Source organism: Felis catus, chromosome D2, assembly GCF_018350175.1.
Source record: "Felis catus isolate Fca126 chromosome D2, F.catus_Fca126_mat1.0, whole genome shotgun sequence".
Classification (NCBI taxonomy): Eukaryota; Metazoa; Chordata; class Mammalia; order Carnivora; family Felidae; genus Felis; species Felis catus.
The window spans coordinates 54,045,345-54,070,832 of NC_058378.1; the positions used below are offsets into that span (position 1 = coordinate 54,045,345).

At 42.6% G+C, this 25,488-nt stretch overlaps 1 protein-coding gene across 11 annotated transcripts in view; it reads left to right on the plus strand.

Moving 5' to 3' along the window:
• Window positions 1–25,488, plus strand: part of PLCE1 (phospholipase C epsilon 1) — a 321,945-nt gene that overhangs the window by 82,247 nt on the left and 214,210 nt on the right. Inside the window, exon 1 of one of the 11 annotated variants that reach the window (XM_045040427.1) lies at window positions 10,393–10,455. The exons of the other annotated variants lie outside the window; for them this stretch is intronic. Within the exon in view, the coding sequence (XP_044896362.1) occupies window positions 10,405–10,455 (51 nt within the window). The 5' untranslated portion in view covers window positions 10,393–10,404. Of the gene's footprint in view, window positions 1–10,392; window positions 10,456–25,488 lie in introns of those variants that run through there. 11 annotated transcript variants of the gene reach the window in all.

The window sequence follows — 25,488 nt, forward strand, 5'->3', positions numbered from 1 at the left end:
TGTAGGAACTTTATTTTAAAAGTAAAAGAACTAAAAACAAAGAGTTGTGTCTTCAGTTCCTAGCAAGTTCATTTGGTGGCAAAACCTGACTCGAACTGGCATGAGGCTAGTTACAGTCTTTATTCCATTTAATGTGAAGAATATATAGACGTTTTGTGATTGTGGAATGCCTCCTCTGTCTCTGATTGGGGATGTTACATAATATATAGCATAAGTACCTCATTAATTTTTTTTAATCTTAAAAAACTGAATTCCGAAGTTTAAAAAGCTTTTTGATATTGTCATGATGTGCTGCATTTAGTCCCTGTACTCCTCATGCCCATATAGTCCATACATCCTCATCAGCAGATAGTGTTGACTTTGATGATTTTGTATTCAGCATTAAAAACCCCTTTTAAAGGTAATTTGGTCCTATAAAGAAGAGCTGCGTGTATCCAGGTTATAACTACTGCCAGTGCCTTGTGGTTTTCCACCCAAATTAGCCCATCAGAAAACATCAAACATGACCTTAAAAAGCACCTTTTGCCTTGATATTTATGACTATCACTTAAAATGTTAGCAATAGCTATAGCAATTGCTTACTGTGCTTCATGCTTAAAAAACATTACCAAGTCTGACTTTTACAGCAGTGTCCCTAAGTCATGTGTTTTTAGCTTCCTTTATACTTGAGGGAATGGACTTCAGCAGTTGATGACTTGGGCAAAGTAACATATCTGGAAAGAAGCCAGACTCAAAGCCTGAAGTGGTATATGCCACATCCCTCCCCAGGCTTAGTCCAATTCACTTTCCCCTGTGTGGACAGTGTTACAATATTTGTACATTGGTGGCCATTAACATCTGAGAAAAAAAATAGTCTCAAGTTGCTTTTTCTTTCAAGGGGTTGCACTTGGACTTGAGGACAAATAGGTGAATGTCACTCGAGTCAAGTGGGTATTTTCATCACAATGTTAAGAGAAAGTCGTTGGAGCAAATCTGAGGCCACAGGCTCGCCCACCAAAGGACTCCAGCACCGAGCGTTGTTTGAAATGAGAAAATGTTAATGTCTTCCCTGGAGCCTGGATTTGATATGATATTAAGGGAAAGCTTTCACTTGTATTTATTTCTCTTGGTTTAATCCCAAGAAGATGTCAGTTTCCATTATGAAAATTGCAGGTGTAAAAAATATTATCTTTTGTTCTCTATAGCAGGCCAATCCAAGAACCCTCAGGAGAAATTCCTGCCCCAAGCCAGTTGGAATTTCTGATTCTTGAATTTTTCATGAGTGACCAGCTTAGGCTGAAGTAGTGTCCAAGAAGTATGCTCCTAGGTTGGTGTATTTTTTAACTGCCGCTGACACAATTCACTTTGCTGCCTTCTGTCTCTAGGAGTTTCTCCAAAAATCGATGTGCAAGGAACTTTCCCATTCCTTAGCAGATCTCCACTTCTCAGTGCACCTTTCCCATGGTGCACTCTGCAGTTCAACCTACTGACTTGTCTTAAAGTTTCAAGTGTATGACTGATTTTGTGAAAGGGGATATCACAGTACGAACTGCATACAGATCAGTTAAGTCCTCCTGTTAATCCTTTTCCTGCCCAGTTTGATTATTGCTTTTAGGTGTCTTTCAACTTTACCCATGGTCCTTCACCCTGGGTGGGTTCTCTCTGGTTCTTTGATCTTTGAGAAAGACAGAGATGGACTCTCGTCAATCTCTCCACACAGCGCTTTTCCTCACAGCACCCCAGTAACTTTCATAGAGGTTTCTGTAGTTCGGCACTTACACCTCACAATTCTAGACTCCTTTCTGCCTCAGGGCCTTTGCACATGCTGGTTTCTCTGCCTGGGACACATAATTCTACCTACCATCTCTTTGTACCTGGTTGTTAACTTCAGTTCACGTGCTCAGAGAAGACTTTCTAGAACCATACCCCTTCCCCTTGCCAAGACCGGCCATTAGTTTGATTATTTCATATGTCTGTATCTACCCTAAGGCTGGACATGGTGTTAGACCAGAGACCAAGTAAAATACTCTAGTGCAGGGGCGCCTGGGTGGCGCAATCGGTTAAGCGTCCGACTTCAGCCAGGTCACGATCTCACGGTCTGGGAGTTCGAGCCCCGCGTCGGGCTCTGGGCTGATGATGGCTCAGAGCCTGGAGCCTGTTTCCGATTCTGTGTCTCCCTCTCTCTCTGCCCCTCCCCCGTTCATGCTTTGTCTCTCTCTGTCCCAAAAATAAATAAACGTTGAAAAAAAAATTAAAAAAAAATACTCTAGTGCAGTAAATATTTGTGCAGTGAGTAGACAAGCACGGCCTGTACTTCTCTGTGTTTCCAGAGTAGTTCCTCTGATTTTAGACTTTATTTTCTAGACCATCATTTTCTCTAAAATGTGCATCTCTCTTCATATCACTGACCTGTCCTTTCTGCTGAACCCCCGCCCCCCAACCCCCAGCAGCCTTTGCACTGTCCCTTTCCAGGACATTCTGGTTCCCATTCTGGGTCTAGTCAGCATGCTCAAAAGCTATCTTATTTAGGAATTGTTCTATTATGTTATTCCTCCTCAATATCCACAGGATTGTTTTAGACATAGTTTGTTTGCTTGTGTTTATTTTTTATGATTATTTCAAGCATATAGGAAAGCACAGAGAAGCTTACAGCAAATGGCCATGCACCCACTGCCCAGAGTTGCAAGTCTCAACATTTGTCATGTTTGCCTCAGATATTTTAAAGAAATGAAATGTTAAAGAGACCATTGTAGGCCTCATTCCCTATCCTCTCTTCCTTCCTAAGAGATAGCCATGATAGGGATAATTGTCAAACTAGTCATTGGAAAATCTGTAAGTGGAAGAAAATGGAAAACTACATTTTGGCTAGCCTTATGGATGGGAAATATTATCACACTCTTGTTTTCATTTATATTTCCCTGATTACCGGTAAGGTTTATTAGCTACTTGGGCTGCTTCTGTGAATTGCCTATTTATATCTTTTACCATTTATGTGTTTGGTTGTCTTTTTCTCATTGGTTTGTAAAGGTCCCTGTATAGTTGGATTATTCCTTTGCTTTATATGTGTTGCAATACCTTCTTCTGGTCAGTAACTTTGTTATCTTTTGTCTCTATTCAAATTATCATGTGTTGTATTGAAATTTTAGATGTTCATGAAATCCAATTAACATTTTCCTTTTTGATTTGTTTTTTTTTTCATGTTTTTATTATATTCCCTGACCTTTGATTGTAAAGATATTCTTCTCAAAGTGTTTTAAATGTTTTGTTTTTCACATGTTGAGCTTTCATTCATCTAGAATTTATTTTTGTAATTAGGTAGAAATCTAACTGATTTTTACCAAGCTGCCACATGCAGTTGGGTGTATTTCTTCCTTTGCCATCTTTATACTTCTTGTTTGTTTTTCTTGTCTTATTGCACTGCCTAGTACTTTCAGTGCAGAATTATATTGATGTGTCCTCAGCCCTATGCTAAATTTCATTACACTCGCAGTCAATAATATAGGTGTTATCTCAACTTTATAGATGAAGTAACAGAGACTTGGAGAGGATAAGTAACTTTCCCAGAATCACACAGCTAGTAAGTAACAGAGTCAGTATTCAAGTCCAAGTCTGAATGACCATAATGTTGAACTGCTTATACTGCCTCTTGTCACAGATGACTTGGGGAAAAGATATTCCTTCTACCTTTCCTGCTCTTGCCCAGATTCTCTATGTATAATGAGGAAAGGAAATTTCATTGAAGTCATGCCAGGAAAGCACTTCCAGTGTGTCTGAACAAAACCAATAGACTTTGTTTAATTTAGACCTGCCAAAAGCAGATTAAAGAACCTTGTAAGTATGAAACAGGTCTTATTCCAGATGGGATCAGCATTTATTCAGGTAAAAAAAATCACATCTTGGTGGAACTTCAGAAAGGAGAAGTAGATCTTCAGAGTAAGTTGACATTCTCAGGACTATTAACAAGTAACTGGAATTTCCTTTCTTCCTTTCTCCCTTCCTTCCTCCTTTCTCCCTTTCTTCTTTCCTTTCTCCCTTCCTTCCTCCTTTCTCCCTTCCTTCCTTCCTTTCTCCCTTCCTTCCTCCTTTCATTCCCTCCCGCCTCAGCCTCTATCCATAAAAGATCTGAAGCACCTGACACATACCTACTCAAAACAAGATAAAATAATAAGATGCAAAAAAAACCCAGGAAAAATGGGAAAATAAATGTGGCAAAATAATATTTGATTCTTGCCTTAGTGTCATTTGCTAGAGTTTGGCCACAACATAACCCTAAGCATCTTAGCAGGTGAAGCAAAGAAAACCTGTTCAGCCACATGATTCACATTGAGAATGGGATCAAAATACAATCATTGCTAAGGGGATATATACGTGTCCTAATTCTGCCATGGCCATCATACAGGGACCCTGTGTGATGATGTGGGCCAGCATCTTCTTGGTAATGGGGAAGTACTCTTCACCTGCACCCGGTTCCCCTATTAAACCCCAAGTTCTTGAGGGGGCAGGCACTATATCTATTTTATTCTTCATTATATACCAGAGCCCAACACAGTGCCTGGAACATATAGATGCTCAGGATATATTTTTTTAATGAATGAATGAATATTATTTGTAATATCCATCAATAAGAGCCAATGGCAGGATACAAGATCAATATTCAGAAATCAATTATATTCTTTTTACTAGCAATGAACAATTACAAAATAAAAATAAGAAAACCATTCCATTTATAATATCATCAGAAAGAATAAAATACTTAGGAACAAATTTAACAGGAGAGATGCAAGACTTATATGCTGAAAACTACATAGCATCATTTAAAAGACAATGGCAAGATTTCACTAAAAAAAAAAAAAGGCCAATTAGAGCAAATTTATCAAAAGAAATTTTACATAAAGTAAAAATCTTGATATTTTAGGTATGTGGCTTTCCAATGGTTTTATCTGATCAAAGACTATAATTTAAAATTTTAGTATGAATACATAGGCCAAACATACTTCTGACAGTTCTTTCTGATCAGTACCTTGTTGCATGCAAACTCCTGGTGAGAAAGAACAGCAGAGGCTTGGGGTTTACGTTCTTGGTCAGGAATCTGAAGGGTAAATATTACATGTTGCCAATAAAGGCTATTGCTAGAAACTTAGATGAACCTATAATACACCATAATTGCTTTGTGAGTTGGAAAAGTGTATATTAGATAAAACAATGTCGGGATATATGTGGAAAATGGGAAGGTGCCCCGAATGTTTAGAGCATCTAATTCATACTGAGGACCTTTGTGTTAATTACTGACTTCCCCATTAATCTGTATTCTGACACCTGCCTTAAAAACATGACTGCTTTCATGAGCTCATTGTTTTCGAGCCCACGATATGCGCCCACCACTTTCTCAACTTCGCTGACGTTACCTCACGTAATGCCCACAGCTCTAGGAAAGAGATCCTGTGGTTACTACCTTCTTTTACAGAAGAGGAAACTGGGACCTAGAGAAGTTAAGCCACTTGTTCAGGGTCACACGTGAGAAGTGACAGTGTCAGAAACCACAGCCTGTGTCCCCAACCACCTTGCATATTGCCCCTACTTATGAATAGCAGACACCAGTCTCCTGTGATTGGCCAGAAGTGATTTTCCCTGTTAGATGGGACATGTTGGATGTACTCTGGGGGTCTTGTTTTGATTTTGTCCTCCGGAAACCACAGTTAAAGAACTGCCCCGATTTTAAGATCATCTCTCCAGAGAGTCTCCCAGAACGTTAGGATAATGAACTAAAGTCTGTATGACAATTGCCAAGTGCTGGACTCAAATTCTGTTGCTGAAGCAGAGGCCTTGACACAAGCATGGTTGACAGACTTAGTTCCTGCCTCGCAAGGATTCTCGTTTTGTAAAGGTAACAGAGTTTGTGATTAAGATCTTGGGCTCTGAAGTCAACCGATACAGTTCAAATCTTGGTTGAATAATGGAACGAACCTTCCTTATAGTGGTGTTGGAAGGAACAACTAGGCCTACCGTTTAGGGCACTTAGCACACCAGAGGGGCACTTAGAAAGCTTTTAAGAATGATAGCTGCTGAAACAGCCTTTTAAAACTAGACATTGGGGTAAGGAGTGCATCTTGACAACAGGCAGACACAGCCAACAGTTTACAGCTGACAGCAGTTTTGTACTGTAGACTCCTAAAGCCACTTGGACACTCGCCAGCCTGGACTTTGAAAATTTAAACATTTTCAAAATTATTTTTAACCAAACTGAAAGAAAAGGGATTCCCACAGTGTGAAGGAGGCTGCTGTGGCTTTGCCATTTCCCACGGGGAAAGGGACCAAGGGACGCTTCTTTTTGTTGGTGGAAGAAACGAGGGAGAGGGCAAGGGCCCAGAGTGGGGACAAGCACAGAGTCGTCCGGTCCTCAGCCAGCTGCCCCTTGAGCTCCTGACACTCTTTCCACTTCTATAAAACCAGGGGGCTTGACCGCAGGCCCTTCTGGTGCTGACATTCTGTGAAACCATAAACGCCTCCCTCGACCTGCAGTTTAACGTGAGCCCTCAGCTTTTATGGAGGAGCCGTGCAAGTCCGGGCCCTCGGAAAGATGTCTCTGTATCTTTTATGCACGTCCCGGGGAAGGCATCATCCGTTATATTACCCGGTACCCTGTACCTCAGCTAATAAATTCCTCTCGAAATTTGGAGCCAGGAAAAAGTTTGTCTCTCGGCTTGAACCCTTAGTGTTTTGTTTTGTTTTGTGTTTTGGATTGGATGACATCTGTGCTACCCCCTCCGTGTGTTTCTCTTGTTACTCTCTTTGCCAAGAAGCTCAAGAGCTAAATACAGTGGTTAACAATAGTGGCTTCCCTCAGACAACTCAGGGCTCTAAATCCTTTTCAGAGCTGAATATTGTTGTTGTTTGATTTTACGTGCTGCAATATAGAAACCACACCAAATCCTTTTGCGGCTTGAAACAGGGCATAAATCATTCATGCAGAACGACATAGTAAATGGATGCAGAAATCTGTGAATGTCTCTCCCCACTGTCAGTGGCTCCTATTGTCCCACTCTCTTTCCCCACTTCCAGCAAGTCTGAAACAACAGTAACAACCAGTATGAGAGGGACCCACTCTGGACCTGGCACTAAAGTCCTTTGTATGCATTTTCTCATTCAACAACCTTGTGTTTGCGGGTACTGTTACTTTCTTTATTTAAAAGTGAGGAGGGCGCCTGGGTGGCTCAGTCGGTTAAGTGCCTTTTAGGGTGGGTCATGATCTCGAGGTTCATGGGTCCAAACCCCACGTCAGGCTCTGTGCTAACAGCCTAGAGTCTGCTTCCGATTCTGTGCACCGCCCCCCTCTGCCCCTCCCCTGCTCACACTCTGTCTCTCTCTTTCAAAAATAAACATTAAAAAAAATTTTTTTTTTAATAAAAAAAAATGTGAGCTAAGTGAGACACCAAAAAGTTAAGTAGCTGGACAAGGTCTCACAGCTAGTGAGAGACCACCCCTTTCTTTCACTGGTGGTGGACAGGCCATCCAAGGGAGTCACATTAGACCCAAAGAATTCCTTTGGCATGGAGGGTCCTAGCGACAGAGAGGCTTTGACCCATCTGGTTTTGACTTGTTTATGTGGATAATTAGTAAGCCAACCACAAACAAACAAAAACCAGGAGCAAACACAGACGAGAAGGGGAGAATTGATGCACACAGAAGACTGGAGAAACCCCTGGGTTCAGACTGTCCTGAGATCTATTCTGAACTCCCATTGAGCCTGTTTGCATGGGAAACCCTGCGGAGTCTCAGAGGTGTCAACTCATTTTTCTTTGAAATGTGTATGGAGTCAGGCTGTGGTGGGGGGATGGTTCATGATCAGCCCTCGTTCCCCAGAGTTGGATGTATTAGGAGTGCAGCTTGGCTGCAGAGCACAACGGTGCCCTTCCCACCCCTAACTGGTGGTGGGAGCATTCCCCAGTGTTGCCCGACTTTTAGAGCCAGCACTAGTGGAAGAAACTGTCAGCCCACTTGGCTACAAGCCCTCAGCTGAACCTGCGTGGTGGCCTCTTTAGCGTCGGTGCTCGCTTCTCTTCCCGCTGAGTACAAGAACAGCCATGAGTAGTGACAGGATGGGAAGTAGTCATGGCCAGGCTGACCCCCCAGGGCCTGGCTCGGTAGACAGACTGGGGAAGTCAAGCCTTACTTTAGCCATTGGACTCAGCTGGGAATGTGTCCACAGTCAGTATGCAGATGTCTTAAGTGTGGCCAAATAATTAAGACAACTTTTAACATTTCATATTCAAAAGTATCTCACATTCAGTCAACAAATATTTATCGAGCATCCCTCTATGCTGAGCATCGTTCCAGATGCCGGGGACGCAGCAGCAAGCAAGCCGATCTGGGCCTGCTGATAGGGAGCTCGCCACAAATGATCCTGCAGGCCCCTGCCTCTGGTGTGGTCAAGTGCTGTGCTCGAGAAGCCTGGTCTTTTGGAATCGCTTTGGTTGGCTCTGCCTCGAATCTGGAGATGGTATCGTTGCTCGAAACATTTTCAGAGCTACCCTTCAGGAATTGCCTTCAGATCTAGTCTGGGCCACACAGGAAAATCCATCTCACTATTTTATAGCCACACCTAGCTTGTGACCAAAAATGGAATTGCCCAGCTTGATGACCCACTTTATTCCCCAGACTTGGCTCTGATGGACTTGCCTGTGAGTGAGCCAAAATTACGTCCACCCTCTAAGGATGGATGTTTACCATCACTGAGCATATTAGCAGTAATCTGGATAATTTTGAAATAATTTCTCACTTGCCCAAACTCCCATCACCGTTGGTGGCCCTGTTGTAACACTTAGCCCAGGCTCCCTCGTGATTAGAATGACCTCCTTCTGCCTCCACTTCCCCTACCAGGTAGGGAGCCTTTGGAAAACAGGATCATGTATTTATACCCTCTGCAGTGCCCAACATGAAACAGATGTTTAAAAATGTATATTTACCAAGATGGAATGTTTAGGTTCTGAAGGAAGTTTCCAAAGAGGTGTTCCAAAATTGCTCTGAGTGACAAAAGTGACATTGGAAGAATGGACAGTTCAGGATAGTATATTCAGGCTCTGGAATCTGTCAGGCCTGGCTCCAATTCCTACTTGCTCCCTTAACCAGCTGTGTGGCTGGCCCCACAACTCATTCATTCCCTCTGAGCCTTCATTTCCACGTCCGTGGAATAGGGACGGTAATACTGCCTAACGGGCTTTTGTAAGGCAAGTGAGCATATTCATGTAATGCCCTAAGCAAAGTGCCTATTGCATAGTACACTAATTCAATAAATGGGAGTGATTCTATTATCATTATCATTACTATGGTGAGGATGGTGAGGATGGTGGTGGTAGTGAAGCTGGCAGGAGCTACAGACTGGTGGTTAAGGAGCACACCAGGCAGATCGGGTACCGCTGCTTACCTGCTCACCACAATAACACCCCTCTGTGCTTCGGTTTCTTCATCTATAGAATGGAAACAATAAAAGTATCTACCTTGCAGGGCTGTTGTGAGGGTTCAGTGAGATGTGCATGTAAAGTGCTAGCACAATGCCTAGCACATGGTTAATACTTTGTAAAGTTTCACATTGTGATCAATAACATGTCCAAAAACAAGGTCTACCTCTGGCACCCCCACCCATCCCAAGCCAGCCTCTGAGCAGTTATGAAACCTTAGCTGATCTCTCTCCCAGGCAGGTGCTGTTGACAAACCCTTCCCCCCTGCCAATTCCCTGCTCATCCAGCAGTAATGTGGCCTCTCATATCTTCTCGTCCCACCGGATTCAGGGACCATAAGATTCTGAAGTAATCAATAGCAGTTGCCCATCAGGAACCGTGTTGGTGGAACCCCTGAGCTTTCTTGTTCATCAAAAGTTCTAGGGGGAAAAAATGGATTTCTGGCTTAGAGAAACACTGCTTTTTCTGGGAGTTACCTTTACTTTGAAGGCATTTGCAGCTTTGGGAAGTTCTCGTATCCTGCAGCATGGGAGGCTCCCATATCCCTGGATTGGTACCTTCCACTCTTATCCCCTGGATACTAGGTTTTTTTGCACACAAATTCACTTTGGGTTCTGTTTGCTACCTTTTATTCTCTTGAGTAAAACTGTGGGTAACTGAGAAGCTCTGAATTTCTATTTGGAAAATACAGTGCTCTTGATGAGACCAGAACAATTCAAATAACTCTACATCTACAGAGGCCAGATTAATAAAAACCCAAAGGTGAATCCTTTTTCTTCCCTTCATCTAGAAGAGTTGTATTTCACAGAGGTTCTTACAATGCCCTGACTCTGGATCAGGGCCCTCCCCTGATTCTGGATATTACATCATTTCATTTTGGCTAATGTAAACATTCATCACCCCGTGTGTTGCAGGATTTTTCAGAACAGTTTGAGATTGGGCTTCATTCGGTGGGTCGTTGCAGTGATTAATGGTTTCAGAAGGAAGTGCAGCAGGAAGAGGCTTTGCAGGAATGGAAGAGGTGAGGCAGCTTCATGTGAGATTCTGCAAAGGGATTAAGATTTGGCACCGACTTGGTTTCTGTGCAGCCTCTTAGGCAGAGAGCCTGGGGAGAGGGAAGCGGGCTGTCAGCTGGGGCTTTGCACACTCTCAGCCCGCCTCGAGGGTTGGTTGGCTTTTCCCTCTCTCTGCAGCACACAATTTTACCTTATTAAAGGATGGATGTGGATGCTGGAGGCTTAAGGAAGACCAGGTAAGGGCTCCTGTTGTCCACAAATTCCCTGATGTTCTTAATGCATGGAATCCTGGGGACTGTTCCTTTACTCACACACTGTGCAGTGTTAGCTCAAACACAGTTCCTGTGAGACATTTCACAGAGAGGATCAGGGAAGTTTCTTTCCTAGTTAAGAAAAATTTTTAAATGTTTTAGCCTAAAATATTTAACTATAGAGATGCAAATTTTTTTCTTTGCTATCACAGCTTTAAGATTACTTCTTTGCATTTTAATTTACAAGACTTTGAAAAGAATCCTGATGGTTTATTAGATGTTTGTTTTTCTTTTATAATGACCTGTAGTATGTTATGTATTCAATATGTAGTTTAATGAAAACGAATAATTCATTATCTTCTTTGAATACGTTGATCTATTTTTTCCAGATTTGTTTTTCTCTTTTTTAATCTTTTGGCATTTGTGCATATGATACTGGTAAGGAATATCCTTAAGTACAGCCAATTTTTAAGAGGAAAAAGCATATACTTAGGAGTTCAATTTGATCATATTTGATAGGATCCCTATTTGAAATGAGCTACATGGTTTTTGATGCCTCGGGTATACTTTATTAAAAAAATCTTTTTTCAGTATAAATGTCCATAGCTTGTGGGGAAGGTGATGCAGCTTATCTGTAGGGTTAAGCTATTTATTTGCAAGCATTAAAAGCATGTTAGACCTTTGATAAGATTAGCTCAAGAAGAGATCATTGGAAGAGAAGTTTTCTGCTCACCACCAACTCAATTCCAAGTTCTGTTCCTTTTCTTAAAAAAAATCTGGAGTTAAAAATAACCCAGAATAAAACTTGAAAACTGTTTTGTTTCTCTGTATTTGGCTAACTTCATTGCAAAGTACTATGTTTAAGGAATTCAAGCTATGAAGACTGCTCTTGCAATAGTTTGCACAATTCTATCTATGAGTTTCTATAACCCTTTACAAGAGTGTGTGATGTTTTGTGAGTATGAGGATTAAGCTCTTCAGTGAGTCTTCGTTCCTTCTACAACCCTAGGGGATGGATAACAACTCTAAGAAAACAACATGAAAAATCGTGTCCATTTCCTGACACAAGCTCAGTTTTCCAGTGTCCATTGTAGTGTGGAGTTGCCAAAGTGAGCAAAGGGGGGCATTTGGCACCCCTCATTGCAGGGAGGGTGTGGGATGTCTGGTAGGAATGAGTGCCTGGGACTGTTGTGGCTGACAGGCACAAAGATTCGTGATCCCTATTATTTATGGAAAGTAAAATGTTTTTGTTAAACGTAGGGGATGCTGACCCTACACCTTTGTTAGGGTGAAAGGGGGTCTGTGCATCTAGTTGTTCGTACTGTTTTTGTTTGATGAGCCCTTTAGTTCATGTAGTTTCCTGGTTTTTCCTTTGGAAACAGACTAGCATAGCAGTAGAGTCTCTAGCATTGTGTATTACTTTAACTTAGCGTTTTAGCCGTTTTCTTGTAGTGGGACGACTAAAAATAAGGCAGTCTCAAGGCCCAATTTGAAAAGGTGTGAAAGCAGCTGTCATCTTTAGGAAGGGAGAATCATGCCAAGGGTTAAAACCTGCCTGCAGACTCTTAATTGTGCTGTGCACATTCTCTTCCGATTATTGAAGAATCTAGGCAAGTTATCATTACAAATGCTTTCCATAATTGAGCTTAAAAAAATGTGCTGTATAGTGTGGAAATGGTATGTTGTCCTGGCTTTCCTCATTGTCACATTGATATCTTCTGAAGGGACATCCTTAGTTCCTCTAATATTTTTAGAAATACCAAACAAAATATGTTCTGTTAACAAAATACCATTTTGCCAATGTATTACCTTATCTTCATTCTGTCTTCTTCCTCCTTACCTGTCATTTAGGAGACAGGGGAAATTGCTCAGGTAATCAGTTGAGGGATGATTATCAGGAACACCCTAGAGTAGCTGCTATCAGTTATCCTTTCCTTTGTAATGTGCTCTTGATAGAAGTTTGATTTCTTTGTTTGCCGTTTTTAATTCTATTGAAATAGAATTTCATGTGGCTGAAAAAAATTTTAAGTACAAAAAGGTAAATAATGAAAAGCTTCCTCCATGAATTCCAGATACCCAGTTTCTCCCCTGGGTAGTGTCTGAGAGAATTTTGAAAAGGAGTAAATGACACTTTAGACCCACGTTTCTCAAACTTTAATAGGCCTTAGCAACATCTGCAGAGTTGGTGAAAACACAGCTTGCTGGGCCCCCCAGAGATTCTGACTCTAGGAGACTGGGATCGGGCCCCAGAAATTGCATTTCCAGCAGTTTCCCAGGTGCTGATGCTGCCAGTTGGGGGCCACACTTTGAACAGTGCCACTTAAAGTGAAGGCCTCCTTTTTCTGCATCCATCCTCCACAATCTCTTCTCCACTTTTCAGAAAGGCTTCTGTTAAAATTAATAGCCACCATAACCCACAGAGGAAATCTGTGGTGGCAAATAAATCACATATCTATAATCAGAATTTGGGTGGAGACAGGGGTGGTGATGGGGGAAGGCATTCTGTGTGAATGGCTGTGGTATGTGATGTGCACATACTGGGTAAAGAGCGTTGCCTTACAGTCAGTCTACTGTAAATTCTTGTCTTGATTGCAGTGTGAAATGATGCCATTAACTAAAGTGAGCAAGCTTCCATTAAAAATCCCTTTATACGTTGTAATTTTGAAAACATTTGGCATAATTATATATATATATATATATATATATATATATATATATATATATATATATATACACACACACATACACACACACACACACACACACACAAACACACACATACATATGTGCTAAAAGAAAATGACCCTGCCTGGATCCACCCCCTTTTGCCTCTGCTTTCCCATGAGCATCATCACATCTTTATCCTATGGCAAATGACACACATGAATGTGTTTGACACAAATGAACACAGATCACACTTTGGCACTGAGCAGTGTTTTCTGTGAAAGCAGCCCGAGTTGGTTCGTTTCCATTTATTCACTGGCTCAGGAAATGTGTAGTGAGGACCTTATGTGCCATGCACTGCCAGGCCCTGAGATGCAGCAGTGAAGTGGATGACATGGTCCCTGCTCTTATACCTTCAGGTATAGTAGAGATTCTTGGAAAGGGCAGTGAGTAGCCATAATGTATGATGCACATGGTAGGTGCTTGGTAAATGACTCATGTTCAGTTCAATTAAACAGCTATTCAGTGCAAGTCATAATATTAAGACTATAGGGGACACCCATGAAAGTGACATATAGTTCTTGCCCTTTAGGAATTTGCCATTCAGGGGCAGGTGATAAAACTCCCAACTGTCCAACCCTGTACCATTCTCAAAGAGCTTCCCGTTTATTGTGGCTCCTCAGTGATAGTGTGATGTGAATTGGATAATAAAGTATAATTACTTATTTCTAGCACCCACTTCTGCCACTTCCCAGAGGAGCTTTTCCTGCTAGAAGAATACCTGCTGTGTTTTATTTAATGCTCATTGCACACCCTGGCATGCTTTGCCACAAGATGCATTTGAGTTCAAACAGCTTAGACACCTAATACAAATAATCCCCATGCTCTCACTGCAACATGGAGACATACAGAGAAACGGCAAGTGCATGTGTGTGTTGTGGGGTGGAGAGGGGTTTTGCTAGAGGCCATATACGTTGAGTGATTTTTCCATTGGGGTCAATCCAGCTTAGGAATCCAGTGGGGTCAACAAATTGCACCCATGAGGCAAGAACTGGGGCAACTACTGCAAGCTTAGGCAGGTGCAGGACACGGGGAAGCCTTGGGGAATTCCAGAACAGTGACTCCATTTTTGCAACAATTGGCAGGGGGAGTTGTACACTGGCACTAGCTGGGTAAAGACAATCTGATGAAAATGAAGAGAGCAGAAGTAGGAAATCAATAGGATGGAAGCTGTCCCGTGCATGTCCCAGGGGTAACATGCCCAAATCTCTCCTTTGGTCTCGATAGCATGACTTAGGAGCAAATAATAGGAGGGTTCTGAAGGCTAGTTTGGGAAGCTGAGAAAGAGACTGAATATCAGAACTTTTTGTGGTCATTGCTGAGCTATAGTCATGTGTGTGTGTATATGTATATGTGGCTATAGTCCATTGATGGCTGTAGTACGTAGCACAGGTGGAAACAGGTGGAACTTGAGGGTGCTAGGGAGAGCAGAGAGAGGGCTATTATGTTTCTTAGGAATTGAAGGTTCTTTTGAGACAGCTGTCAAAGAAGGGTAAGAAACCAGAGTCATGAAACAGATTGTAAGAGTAGTGGAGGAATCCAAAGAGCCTCAGCATTAAAATGGCACCAGGAAATGCCCAGTGGGTGGAAATAGCCTGATCAGTTAATGAAAATATGGCAGTAGAAAGGGGTTATAAGCCACCTGACAAGGATAATGAGATTGAGCTGGAAACTGCAATAGGACTGGCTGAGCTAAAGAATCGGGCCAATTAGTAGTAATGAGAGTGTTTACTCACTTGTAAATTGGCACAGTATCTCCCTGGGATGAATTAGGACAAATGATCATTTCCTATGCTAATGATTTTATAGAAGAAAAGAAAAGGAAGAGAAGCACTATAGAAGGTGCAGAGAGCATCTGTGTGTGACCACCGTAATAGAATAACCCTATTAGGTTTAATAGTCTGGTATGAGAATGGTAATGTATTGTTGGGATGAGCACTGAGTGTTGTATGGAAACCAATTTGACAATAAATTTCATATATTTAAAAAAATAAAAAAATAAAACCTCAAAAAAAAAAGAAAACACCACCAAACATGTTTCAGGAAGCACAAGTATGACAAGATTCGAAAAACCATTTAGGGAGATGGGGTTGAAAAGAATCAGCTTTTTTCCTACCTCACCTTCTTTGACCAACATGAAAAGAATAAACAACTGTTTGCTAAATACTTACTTTGTGCCAGGCATCAGGCAAAACCCTCTATGGCCTTCCTCTCTTTGACTCTCATGGCCATAAGATAATAATCATGACTTACAGAATCAGCGCAAGCAGGACTGCTCAAGACAAAGGCATATTCATACGAAGGAGATATGTTCAGAAAAAATATAAAGTTAATTCAGTTGGAATAACAGGGGAACTCACCTAGGAATCCCACAGAAAGGATCTACACATAATTTAAGGAGCATCCTGTAAGGATCAGACATTAAAACAAAAACAAGAGGGTCTTTTAAAGTAATTGAAGTGAAGAAACCAGCCACAGACCTGGTAGAACCTTTGTAGATGATCAGAACAAGGAGCCAGCAGACATAATAAATTATCGGCCCTGAAATTTTTAGGAAAAAAAAAACATCAAAATGAATATTCTTAAATCATCTTTAGAAGCAGAGGTACTAGATCATGTAGTAGTTAATGTACAGAATGTTCTAGACCTAGTTGACAAATTGGATGTGGATAAATCACGGGGACAGGTTGGCATTCATCCAAGAGCTCTGAAGGAATTCAAGGGTGAAATCGTGGGACTGTTGGTCAAAGCATCTAATTTTTAGCTTAAAAAATCCGGCAATCCCCTTTCTTTGTTTCATAAAATTGCCTGGCTTCATCTCTACGTTATTTGAACTTAAATTATGATATATATGTAAAACATGAAATATAATAAACCAAATAAGAGAATATGTTTTAAAATGGCAGTGATTTTGAATTGCCAAACCCTCTTGTGTCACAGTCTTGAAAGACTTTGTGAACATTTCATTCTTGAAATTGCTGAGAATTACCCAGCCCCTTATGATCATGTAAAATAAGCTTATAATTATTCATGTGAACTCAGTAGCAAAAGCACAAAGAAAAAAATGGGCAGTGACTCAGTATTTTGAGAAAGTATCTTATGGTGCTGCTTTGCTAAAGGGGGAGAAGATTCCTGCAGCCTCGGAAATGGACGCTCAGTGTCCATTAATTAAATAAAAGGCATGTGGAGGATTTGAAAACTAATCAGCTTTTCAGCCCCTAACTGCACAGTCCAGCTGCCCAATTTGCCTGGTGGTCTGGCCCTGCTCCCAGCCAGCTCAGGCCTTCTTCCCTTTCTCGTGCGTGCGTGCGTGGCCTTGACTTCATCTAGCCCTGCTCAACCGCTAGTCCAGACATCCTGTTCTCTGAGTTGTTGCAGGCAGCCCTAGCTCTCTATCACCCGTGGCCTGCAGTGCACGGAGCAGGGGTGGAATGGGGGGCCTGGCCAGAGTCAGAATAGAATTTGTGCTGAGTGAATGGAGAGGCCAGTCCAGGGAGTTGGTCAGGGGCAAAGCAGGCAGAAGTAAACAAGGGATGGGAGCTGGGGTGAAGGTCATTCAGCCATTTAATGGGTCTTTTTTGAGCACCTGGAATGTGCCAGGCATCATATGGAGTATTAATGAGACAGCCACTGTGAGAAAGATAAGTAAACAATTACACTAGAGCAGGATTTCTCAACCTCTGCACTGGTGGCATTTGGGGCTGGATAATTCTTTGTTGTGGGGCTTGTCCTCTACATCACAGAATGCTTAGCCACATCCCTGGTCTCTACCCACCAAGTGCCAGGAGCATCCTCGCTTACACACCATTGTGACAACCAAAAGTGTCTCCAGATAATGCCGAATGTCCCCTGGAAGCAAAATCATCTCCGGTTATTAATCGCTGCGTAAGATGTGGCAAGTGCCTGAATGGAGAATGACAGGCAATGACAGGAGCTCCTGGTAGGTCGTCTCAACTAGATTTGGTGGGGAGGGGAGGCTTCTGGAGGAACCCATATCTAACAGGAGACCTACAGAGCAAGTAGCCCTCAGGGGCAAGTTTGGAGGAAGAGGGTCAGGAAGGGAAGTACTCCAGGCCGAGGGAACAGCCAGACCTGGAGACGGGGAGGAAGCCCCTGGCCAGCGGGGTAGTGACTCATGGGTAGTGGACACTCTTTTTGGTGCACAGCCTTATCCCCAAGAGGCAGCATTTTACTGCTGGGGTTCACCAGCAGGTTAATGAGTTTGGATGCTGTGCTTAACACACAAGCAGCTGCCACTGGATGAGGAGAGACCTTGGTTTAGAAATGCTGACCCCTCCTCTGCAAAAAAAAAAAAAAAGAAGAAGAAGAAATGCTGAGCCCTGTGGTCACAGGTACAGGGGAAGAAATGGGTATTCAATCCCTTGGTGAATTTTCCATAAAACTCAAATTGCTCCTTTCAGCTCTAATGTCTATTTTTGACTAGCTAATGTAATCAAATTAGAGCAAGATTCAAAACTTCTTAGCAAAAAACTACTTTTCTCACAAGGCTACCCCAGGAATTGTTTCGAATTGCTGGAACTACAGACTATTTCAAGAGCTGTTTAACAAAGAATACATTTTAACCACCTTTAAAATACCCCACTCTTTAACCAACTTTTTTCTAGAGAGACTGGTTTTTATTTCTGCCAGGAAAAGGCCTGTGAGCCACGTGCTGGGTCTACCTCAGGGTTCACATGCTGATGAACACATTCGAGAAAGATGGCACTCTGAGTAACAGGCCTGATTTCATACAGCTACTAAGGGTAGAGGTGGTATTTGAGCTCACCTGTTAGACTCTGACCCCATGTGCCTTCCACCTCCATATTCTGGAGGAACCACCGAGCCCCGTGGTCCTTGCCGTGGCCCAGCTCCCGCACCATTAGGACAGGCTGGTGGGGGGGGTCTTCTCAGGCTGCAAGCCAGATCTGGACTTGACTGACCTCCAGGACTAAAAGTGAGGCTGTCATCCAGCTGTTCTTGGGTACATCCTGTCATGACTTTATTGGTCATTCATACATTGCTGAGATAGCTTCACAAGGCCAAACCCCAGTTCTCTTCACCCTCCCAGCTGCCTTGCTGCTCCTGTGGGCAAGGTGGAATGATGCTGAAGAGTCCAGGACCAGGATTTAGGAGACCTAGATTCTAGGTACCCCTGCCTTTCACTTGCTTTTTGGTCTTGAGTGTGTTGCTTATCCAGCTGACTCCTTTGCAAAATGATGTGCCAACCATAAACCCTACCCAGTTGTCTCCACTGGTTGACCTGGATATGGAATATCATAATGGCTATAAAGGCACACTGAAAAGTTGCATAACTTTCAATTGTCAACAGGTACAGCATCAGCAATGGGAGGGGGGGGAGACACATTGAATTGGCACCCAATTATGTTCCTACATAATATGTGTGTAATTGAACAAAGGAATGAAAGAACCTCCATCAGGAGAGAAGTCCCAGATAAGAACATCATATCAGAGAGTGTGATTTCCCTATCAGGCAAACAGCTGGAACCTATAATAAAGAAGCAGCTCTCCGACCACTTAGGTAACATAACATGTTAGACATAAGGCCCTGTAGCTTCTATGAAATAAAGTACCAAGAAGATTATAACTGACAGGGTCTCCCACCAGTTACCTTTGACAGGTGATGACACCAAGGATCAGAGACATTGGTGGCTAGATCAGGTTCACGTGCAGTATCACTGGCTGCCTGGGGGTAGAGGATGAAGAGGAAGAAAGAGGCAATGGTGATGCTGAGGTTTCTAGCCAGAAGAGTAGAAGGAGGTAGTAGAAATGGTAGAACTGGGACAGTGAGGATGGTGAGCTTGTTTGGGAAGGGGAGGCAGAATGGTCCAGATGAGCTGTCATCGCAACAGGTGCTTGACCTCACTTGGATAAGTACATTCGGGAGCCTTTTCACGTCATCAAGGAAACTGAACTGTCTTGGAAGAAAAGTCGTTGCAGAACAAAGTACATTTCTGGGGACTCACACCATTCATTCTTCAGACAAACAAACAAACAAACAAACGCCTTCCTATAGTGTAAGTTTCTGAACAAACACGAAAATATTGAGTATCATATAATGAATCCCCATGGGCCCATCACTTTGCTTAAACCTTTATCAACATTTGCCAGTATTGTTTCATCAGCCACCTCCCAGGAATATTTTCCTGGCTTGCTGGAGTATTTAAAATAGACCCCAGAATTGTACAATTGTATCCATAAATACTTCATTATATATTTTTTACAGATCAAGACGGTTTTTAGAAACATAACTACAGTATTATCATACCTAAACAAATAAATAATAATTCCAAATTACAATTTCATAATAACCCATATTCAAATGTCCCTGATTGTCCCCAAAATGGTTTTTAATATTTGATTTTTGGAATCAGGGATCGGATGAGAAATACTACATTTAAATGATATGTCCCTTGAGTCTTTTAATCTCTAACAGATTCCTCTCTTTTTAGACACCATTTATTTATTGAAGAAGCTGTGGCCATTGTCCTGTAGAATATTCAGTTTATTTTAGAGCATTTTGAATTCCCTTTGAGATTTACTTTTTATGAGAACAGTGGGCATATAATTGTTAGGTGACTCTGGAATTATCTCTCTTGTATTCCTTCTGTCTTAAGGGTCTCCATCATCATGGATATTGCTGCTTATGGGTTTTTTTTTAATATGAAATTTATTGTCATATTGGTTTCCATACAACACCCAGTGCTGCTTATGGTTTTGAAGAGCAAGTTGGGTGCCAGGCTGAGCAAGGGCAGCCGTATTTTCTTTCCCAATGGTGTAGTGTGAACACAGCATGTTTGATGCTGTGCCAGACCCTTTGGAAACACAGGGAAAGTGGAACTGCCTTCACTTGGCTCTGAGGAGCTTATCACTCGGTTGGAAGGAAGAATATGACATGAAACTAACAGATTAACATAAGCAGCACAGTCTTGGGAAGTCAAATTGGCTTAAAACAGCCCTGACATTTAACAGCTATGTGATTGCGAACCAGCCAATTCACCTTTCTGAACCTAACTTCTTATAGAGACCATAAACTCAGCCTACTTCAGAATTAATTGAGAAGCAGGCAGCATGGGCCCTGGAGTAAGACAATCAGGAGTTAATTCCAAGCTTTGCTTCTTCCTAATGGTATTAAGTCCTCACACTTTACTCTGTGCCTGTCCTGTGCTTAGCACTTCATGATCCATTTTACAGATGGCAAAACTAAGGCTGAGAGGAGCAGTTTGTATACATTTACTTATTCAGTGAACTGGGATTGAACCCAGACAGACTAATACAGAGCTTACACTCCAGACTGCTAGGATATATTACTTTTCCCCTGTGGGCTTATCAGGACTCAATATCCTTGTTTGCAAGGAGGGAGATGTATCAATTTCATGGAACTATTATGAAAATTAAACAAGAAAAGTGTATTCAGCAGATAGCAAATGCTCAAAAATATTTGTTTTCATGGTTGCTATAAAATCATAAATTATTCTACCAGTTGCTGAACAATCGCATGAAACATTGCACTGTGCAGAACAGTAATTGTAATGGCATGGAGAATGGGAGTTTTAAGTCGGGTTGAAGCCCTTATGGCAGGGGAGTATTTCACTGTCATAGGAGGCAAAAGTACATTCCAGGAGGGGAGAGACTTGTCCAAGCAGGGAGACTTGACAGAAAAGAGTGTTAAAAATACCTGCTTTAAACTTCCTAGTTGTCTTATTACACACATAGACCCCTTCCTGACCCCTTTAAGAAGGGTCTATAGTACTTCTCTAAAGAAGACATCCAGATGGCCAACATGCCATCTTTTCATGGCACATGAAAAGATGCTCAACATCGCTCATCAGGGAAATACAAATCAAAACCACACTCAGATGTCACCTCACGCCAGTCAGAGTGGCCAAAATGAACAAATCAGGAGACTATAGATGCTGGAGAGGATGTGGAGAAACGGGAGCCCTCTTGCACTGTTGGTGGGAATGCAAATTGGTGCAGCCACTCTGGAAAACAGTGTGGAGGTTCCTCAAAAAATTAAAAATAGACCTACCCTATGACCCAGCAGTAGCACTGCTAGGAATTTACCCAAGGGATACAGGAGTACTGATGCATAGGGGCACTTGTACCCCAATGTTTATAGCAGCACTCTCAACAATAACCAAATTGTGGAAAAAGCCTAAATGTCCATCAACTGATGAATGGATAAAGAAATTGTGGTTTATATACACAATGGAGTACTACGTGGCAAGGAGAAAGAATGAAATATGGCCCTTTGTAGCAACGTGGATAGAACTGGAGAGTGTGATGCTAAGTGAAATAAGCCATACAGAGAAAGACAGTTACCATATGTTTTCACTCTTATGTGGATCCTGAGAAACTTAACAGAAACCCATGGGGGAGGGGAAGGAAAAAAAAGAAAAAAAAGAGGTTAGAGTGGGAGAGAGAGCCAAAGCATAAGAGACTTTTAAAAACTGAGAGCAAACTGAGGGTTGATGGGGGGTGGGAGGGAGGGTAGGGTAGGTGATGGGCATTGAAGAGGGCATTTTTTGGGATGAGCACTGGGTGTTGTATGGAAACTAATTTGACAATAAATTTCATATAATAAAAAAAAGAAGGGTCTATAGGAAATTACAAACTGAGGGTTGATGGGGGGTGGGAGGGAGGGGAGGGTCGGTGATGGGTATTGAGGAGGGCACCTGTTGGGATGAGCACTGGGTGTTCTATGGAAACCAATTTGACAATAAATTTCATCTATTAAAAAAAAAAAAGAAGGGTCTATAGGAAATTACAGAAAGAGGCGATGGTTAGGAGTGTGCTGCTCTGGGTATGTCTCAGCACAACTTCCGTCCAGTCTGACTGTGATCTCAGTGAGTCACTGAACTTTGCATTCCATTCTTGCTTCCTAGGTAAAATGGAGATCATAAAGGACTTTCATCTTAGGGCTGCTTGGGGGATTATAGGAGATAATGTGGGGAAAGAATCCAGAGAAGTCAAGACCTGGAATTTTTCCATTCTCACCTCCGTATCCCCCTTCCTGCCAATACTGGGGTCCAGTCTTCCCCTCCCCTCATTCCTCAAAGGGCAACCAAGACGCTGGGTCACTGGGGTCAAAGGCTGGACTACAAAAGCCTTTGGTTTACCAGGAGGATGTTCTGGAAGGCATATTCCTTTCTGCAGAAACACAGCCCTGGCTAAGAAAAGGTGTGAATCAAGAGGAGGAATTGTGTATCCGTACCTGGGCCTGGTTAATTGCTCTCCTCCCCACATTTGCTTGGTAGGAGGTCTATTCCCAGTTTCTTAAAAAATTTAGAGGAGACTCCCTCAGTGTGAAATTGTGAAATCATTTGTCCGTGGGCTCTTGACTATTCTTGGGACTCTTCCCTTCTTCAAGTGCTTAGCACCTCAGTCTCTGCAGGCAGAAGAGATTTTAAAAGTCATCAACACTTTGGTATGAGTCAGCTGTGGCTGCTCTACCCTCATGCTGCACGCAGTCCTCTGGGGGAAGATGGATGCAAACTTGTTAATGATCTGTTGCAAGACTGGTGAGCAGTGTCCACCTTGGAGAGGGAGCATACAAGGCACTGCCCAGGGAAACGTGGAAGGGCTCCCTGCCTTCGTGGAATTGGAGGCTCCGGTGGGCTTCATGGAGAAAGCACCTAGAGGATGAATGTGACTTAGCCAGTGTTACCAGGAAGAGGAAGCGGCATTTACCACAACCTGGAAACAAGAGAGGAGCAATGAGTCCATGATGGATTTAGGGCACCTGGAGGGGGCTATTTCTGCAGACCTGCCAGGCACCCCCTCCAATCTCTCCATAGAAGGAAGTGCAGTCATTGTCAGAAGCCCTGACATGTAGAACCTGGACCTGTCTTAACAAGGAAATAGGGTGTGTGATAGGCTGAGAGGTACAAGGACGTGGGTGTCCATGGTCTGCTTTCCCTCTCCTGAGTGTCTTGCCACAGTGTGACCACCACAAAGGTTACCCCTAGGGGCCCAGCTTTTTCTGAATGAAACAAGGACTTGACAAGTTCCTTTCAGTTCCCCAGTTCCATGGCTCTCAGAAATTATTTTTAAAGCTGAGAAAAAAAAAAAATCAAGTAACTACTGAAAACAGATTTCAGTCCTTATTAGGTTGCAAAATGGGAACAGAAACAGAACCTGGTATTGAGAAAGAATTCAAAAAAACATTTGAGAAGAGACATCTTTGATATTGAGTAGATAAAGACTCCATGGCGATTCAAGTCAGTGTGGAGCTTGAATTACCCAAAAACAAGAGATGAATCACAGGAGAAAAAGGAAGAAAAGAAAAACCCTCCTCAGAAGCAAAGGGGCATTTGAAAACAAGTGACCGAGGGCCTCCCCAGGGTGGAATGAGTTACTTGGTAAATATGGTGGCCTCGTGGCTGGCACAGACGTGCAGCGTTTTGGTGGCAGCAGACATATGTCAAAGAGCTTGAGCTCTGGGAGGGGGGCGACTGGTTTGTGGTTGCTTGTGGGAAGATGTAGGCGGAAGTCGTGAGGCAGAGGGAGGGTGTCACTTTCTGCTCTGTGCTCAGGCACTGGAGGGGGTCTGGCCCTTGAAGCCAGAAGGCCATTTGCAGAGCTGAGTGCGTGTCAGCGGGCATGGCAGGAAGGGCATCTGACGTGTAGTGATGTGTGGGGGGAGCCGTACTTGGAGTTGCCTGGTAACTCTGAGGCCATGGATCCCAATCCCCTAGGAAACTGGATGAGTGGAGCTGCACAGATTCTGACAGTGAATCAAAGAAAGGAGAGGAGAATGGTTTTTTTTTTTTCTTTTTTTTTTTTTTTCCAGCAGCATTATAATATTATAGAGCCAGGGAGAATCAGCCATCATCATCATCATCTTTAGCCTCAAAACAATAAGGGTCTGGTAGATGACAAATGTCAGGCGAGCTCCATTACCTACATTATTTCCAGACCTCCCAACAACCCATCAAGTGGGTAGTATTTTTATTATCTCCATTTTACCCATTTTTTTTCCTCCAGTGAGGAAATGGAGTCTCAAAGACGTTGAGCCTCGAAACTAGTGAGTTGTGGAGATGAGGATTCACACCACATTTACCTCCTTCTCTTTCATGAAACACAATATGAATTGTGGTTTCTAGTCCCACGCCCTCATGCCAATGTGCTAGTGCTCCCAGTAATGCAGAAGAAAAGTGACATTGTTTTCTTTTTTTAATTTTTTTCTTAATGTTTATTCATTTTTTGAGAGAGAGAGAGAGACAGAGTGTGAGCAGGGGAGGGACAGAGAGAGGTAGACACAGAATCCAAAGCAGGCTCCAGGCTCTGAACTGTCAGCCCAGAGCCTAACGCAGGGCTCCAACCCACGAACCTTAGATCGTGACCTGAGCCGAAGTTGGACACTTAACCAACTGAGCCACCCAGGCGCCCTGAAAAGTGCCGTTGTTTTCAGATTTATATTTTAATAAACTTAAACCTGAGGTCTTCATATTCCTATAATATGCATTTTTTTGATAACTGGTTAAAGGAACAGTGTTTACTGTTTGTTCTCCTGGGTGAATTGTCTTCCTGGTTTTTGCTCACTGCTGGCCCCACAAATGAAGACAATACAGACTGGCGAGTTTAAGTGGCCAGTCTCAGGTCACACAGCTAGTTGTTGGAAGGACCAAGGCCAGAACTCCCCTACGGGTTCTCCTGACTGACTCCTCCAGCCGCTGCTCCAGGCTGAGCTCCCAGCACCCCCTAAATCCGCCACCTTGGTGGGAGGTATTCAAAGCCCTGCTCATTCCAGGGGCCTGTCCAAAGGGAAGAAAGAACAGGACAGGCAGCTCCTTGACCGAAGCATCCTGACATGAAATCCTTCCTACAAAAAGCTTTGGAATCTCATCTGATGAGTAATAGGCCACCACTCAGACACACTTTAAAATAGCTGGTTTGTTTTGAAATAATTTTAAAAAACGCAAAGAAGAAAAACAGTGGAGGAGGAATATGGTATGTTTTAAAAGTTCTCAGTGGAGCTTTTAAAAGCTAATCTAAAAACCAGCTAATAAACTGCCCATCACTATCAAAGAAGAATATACC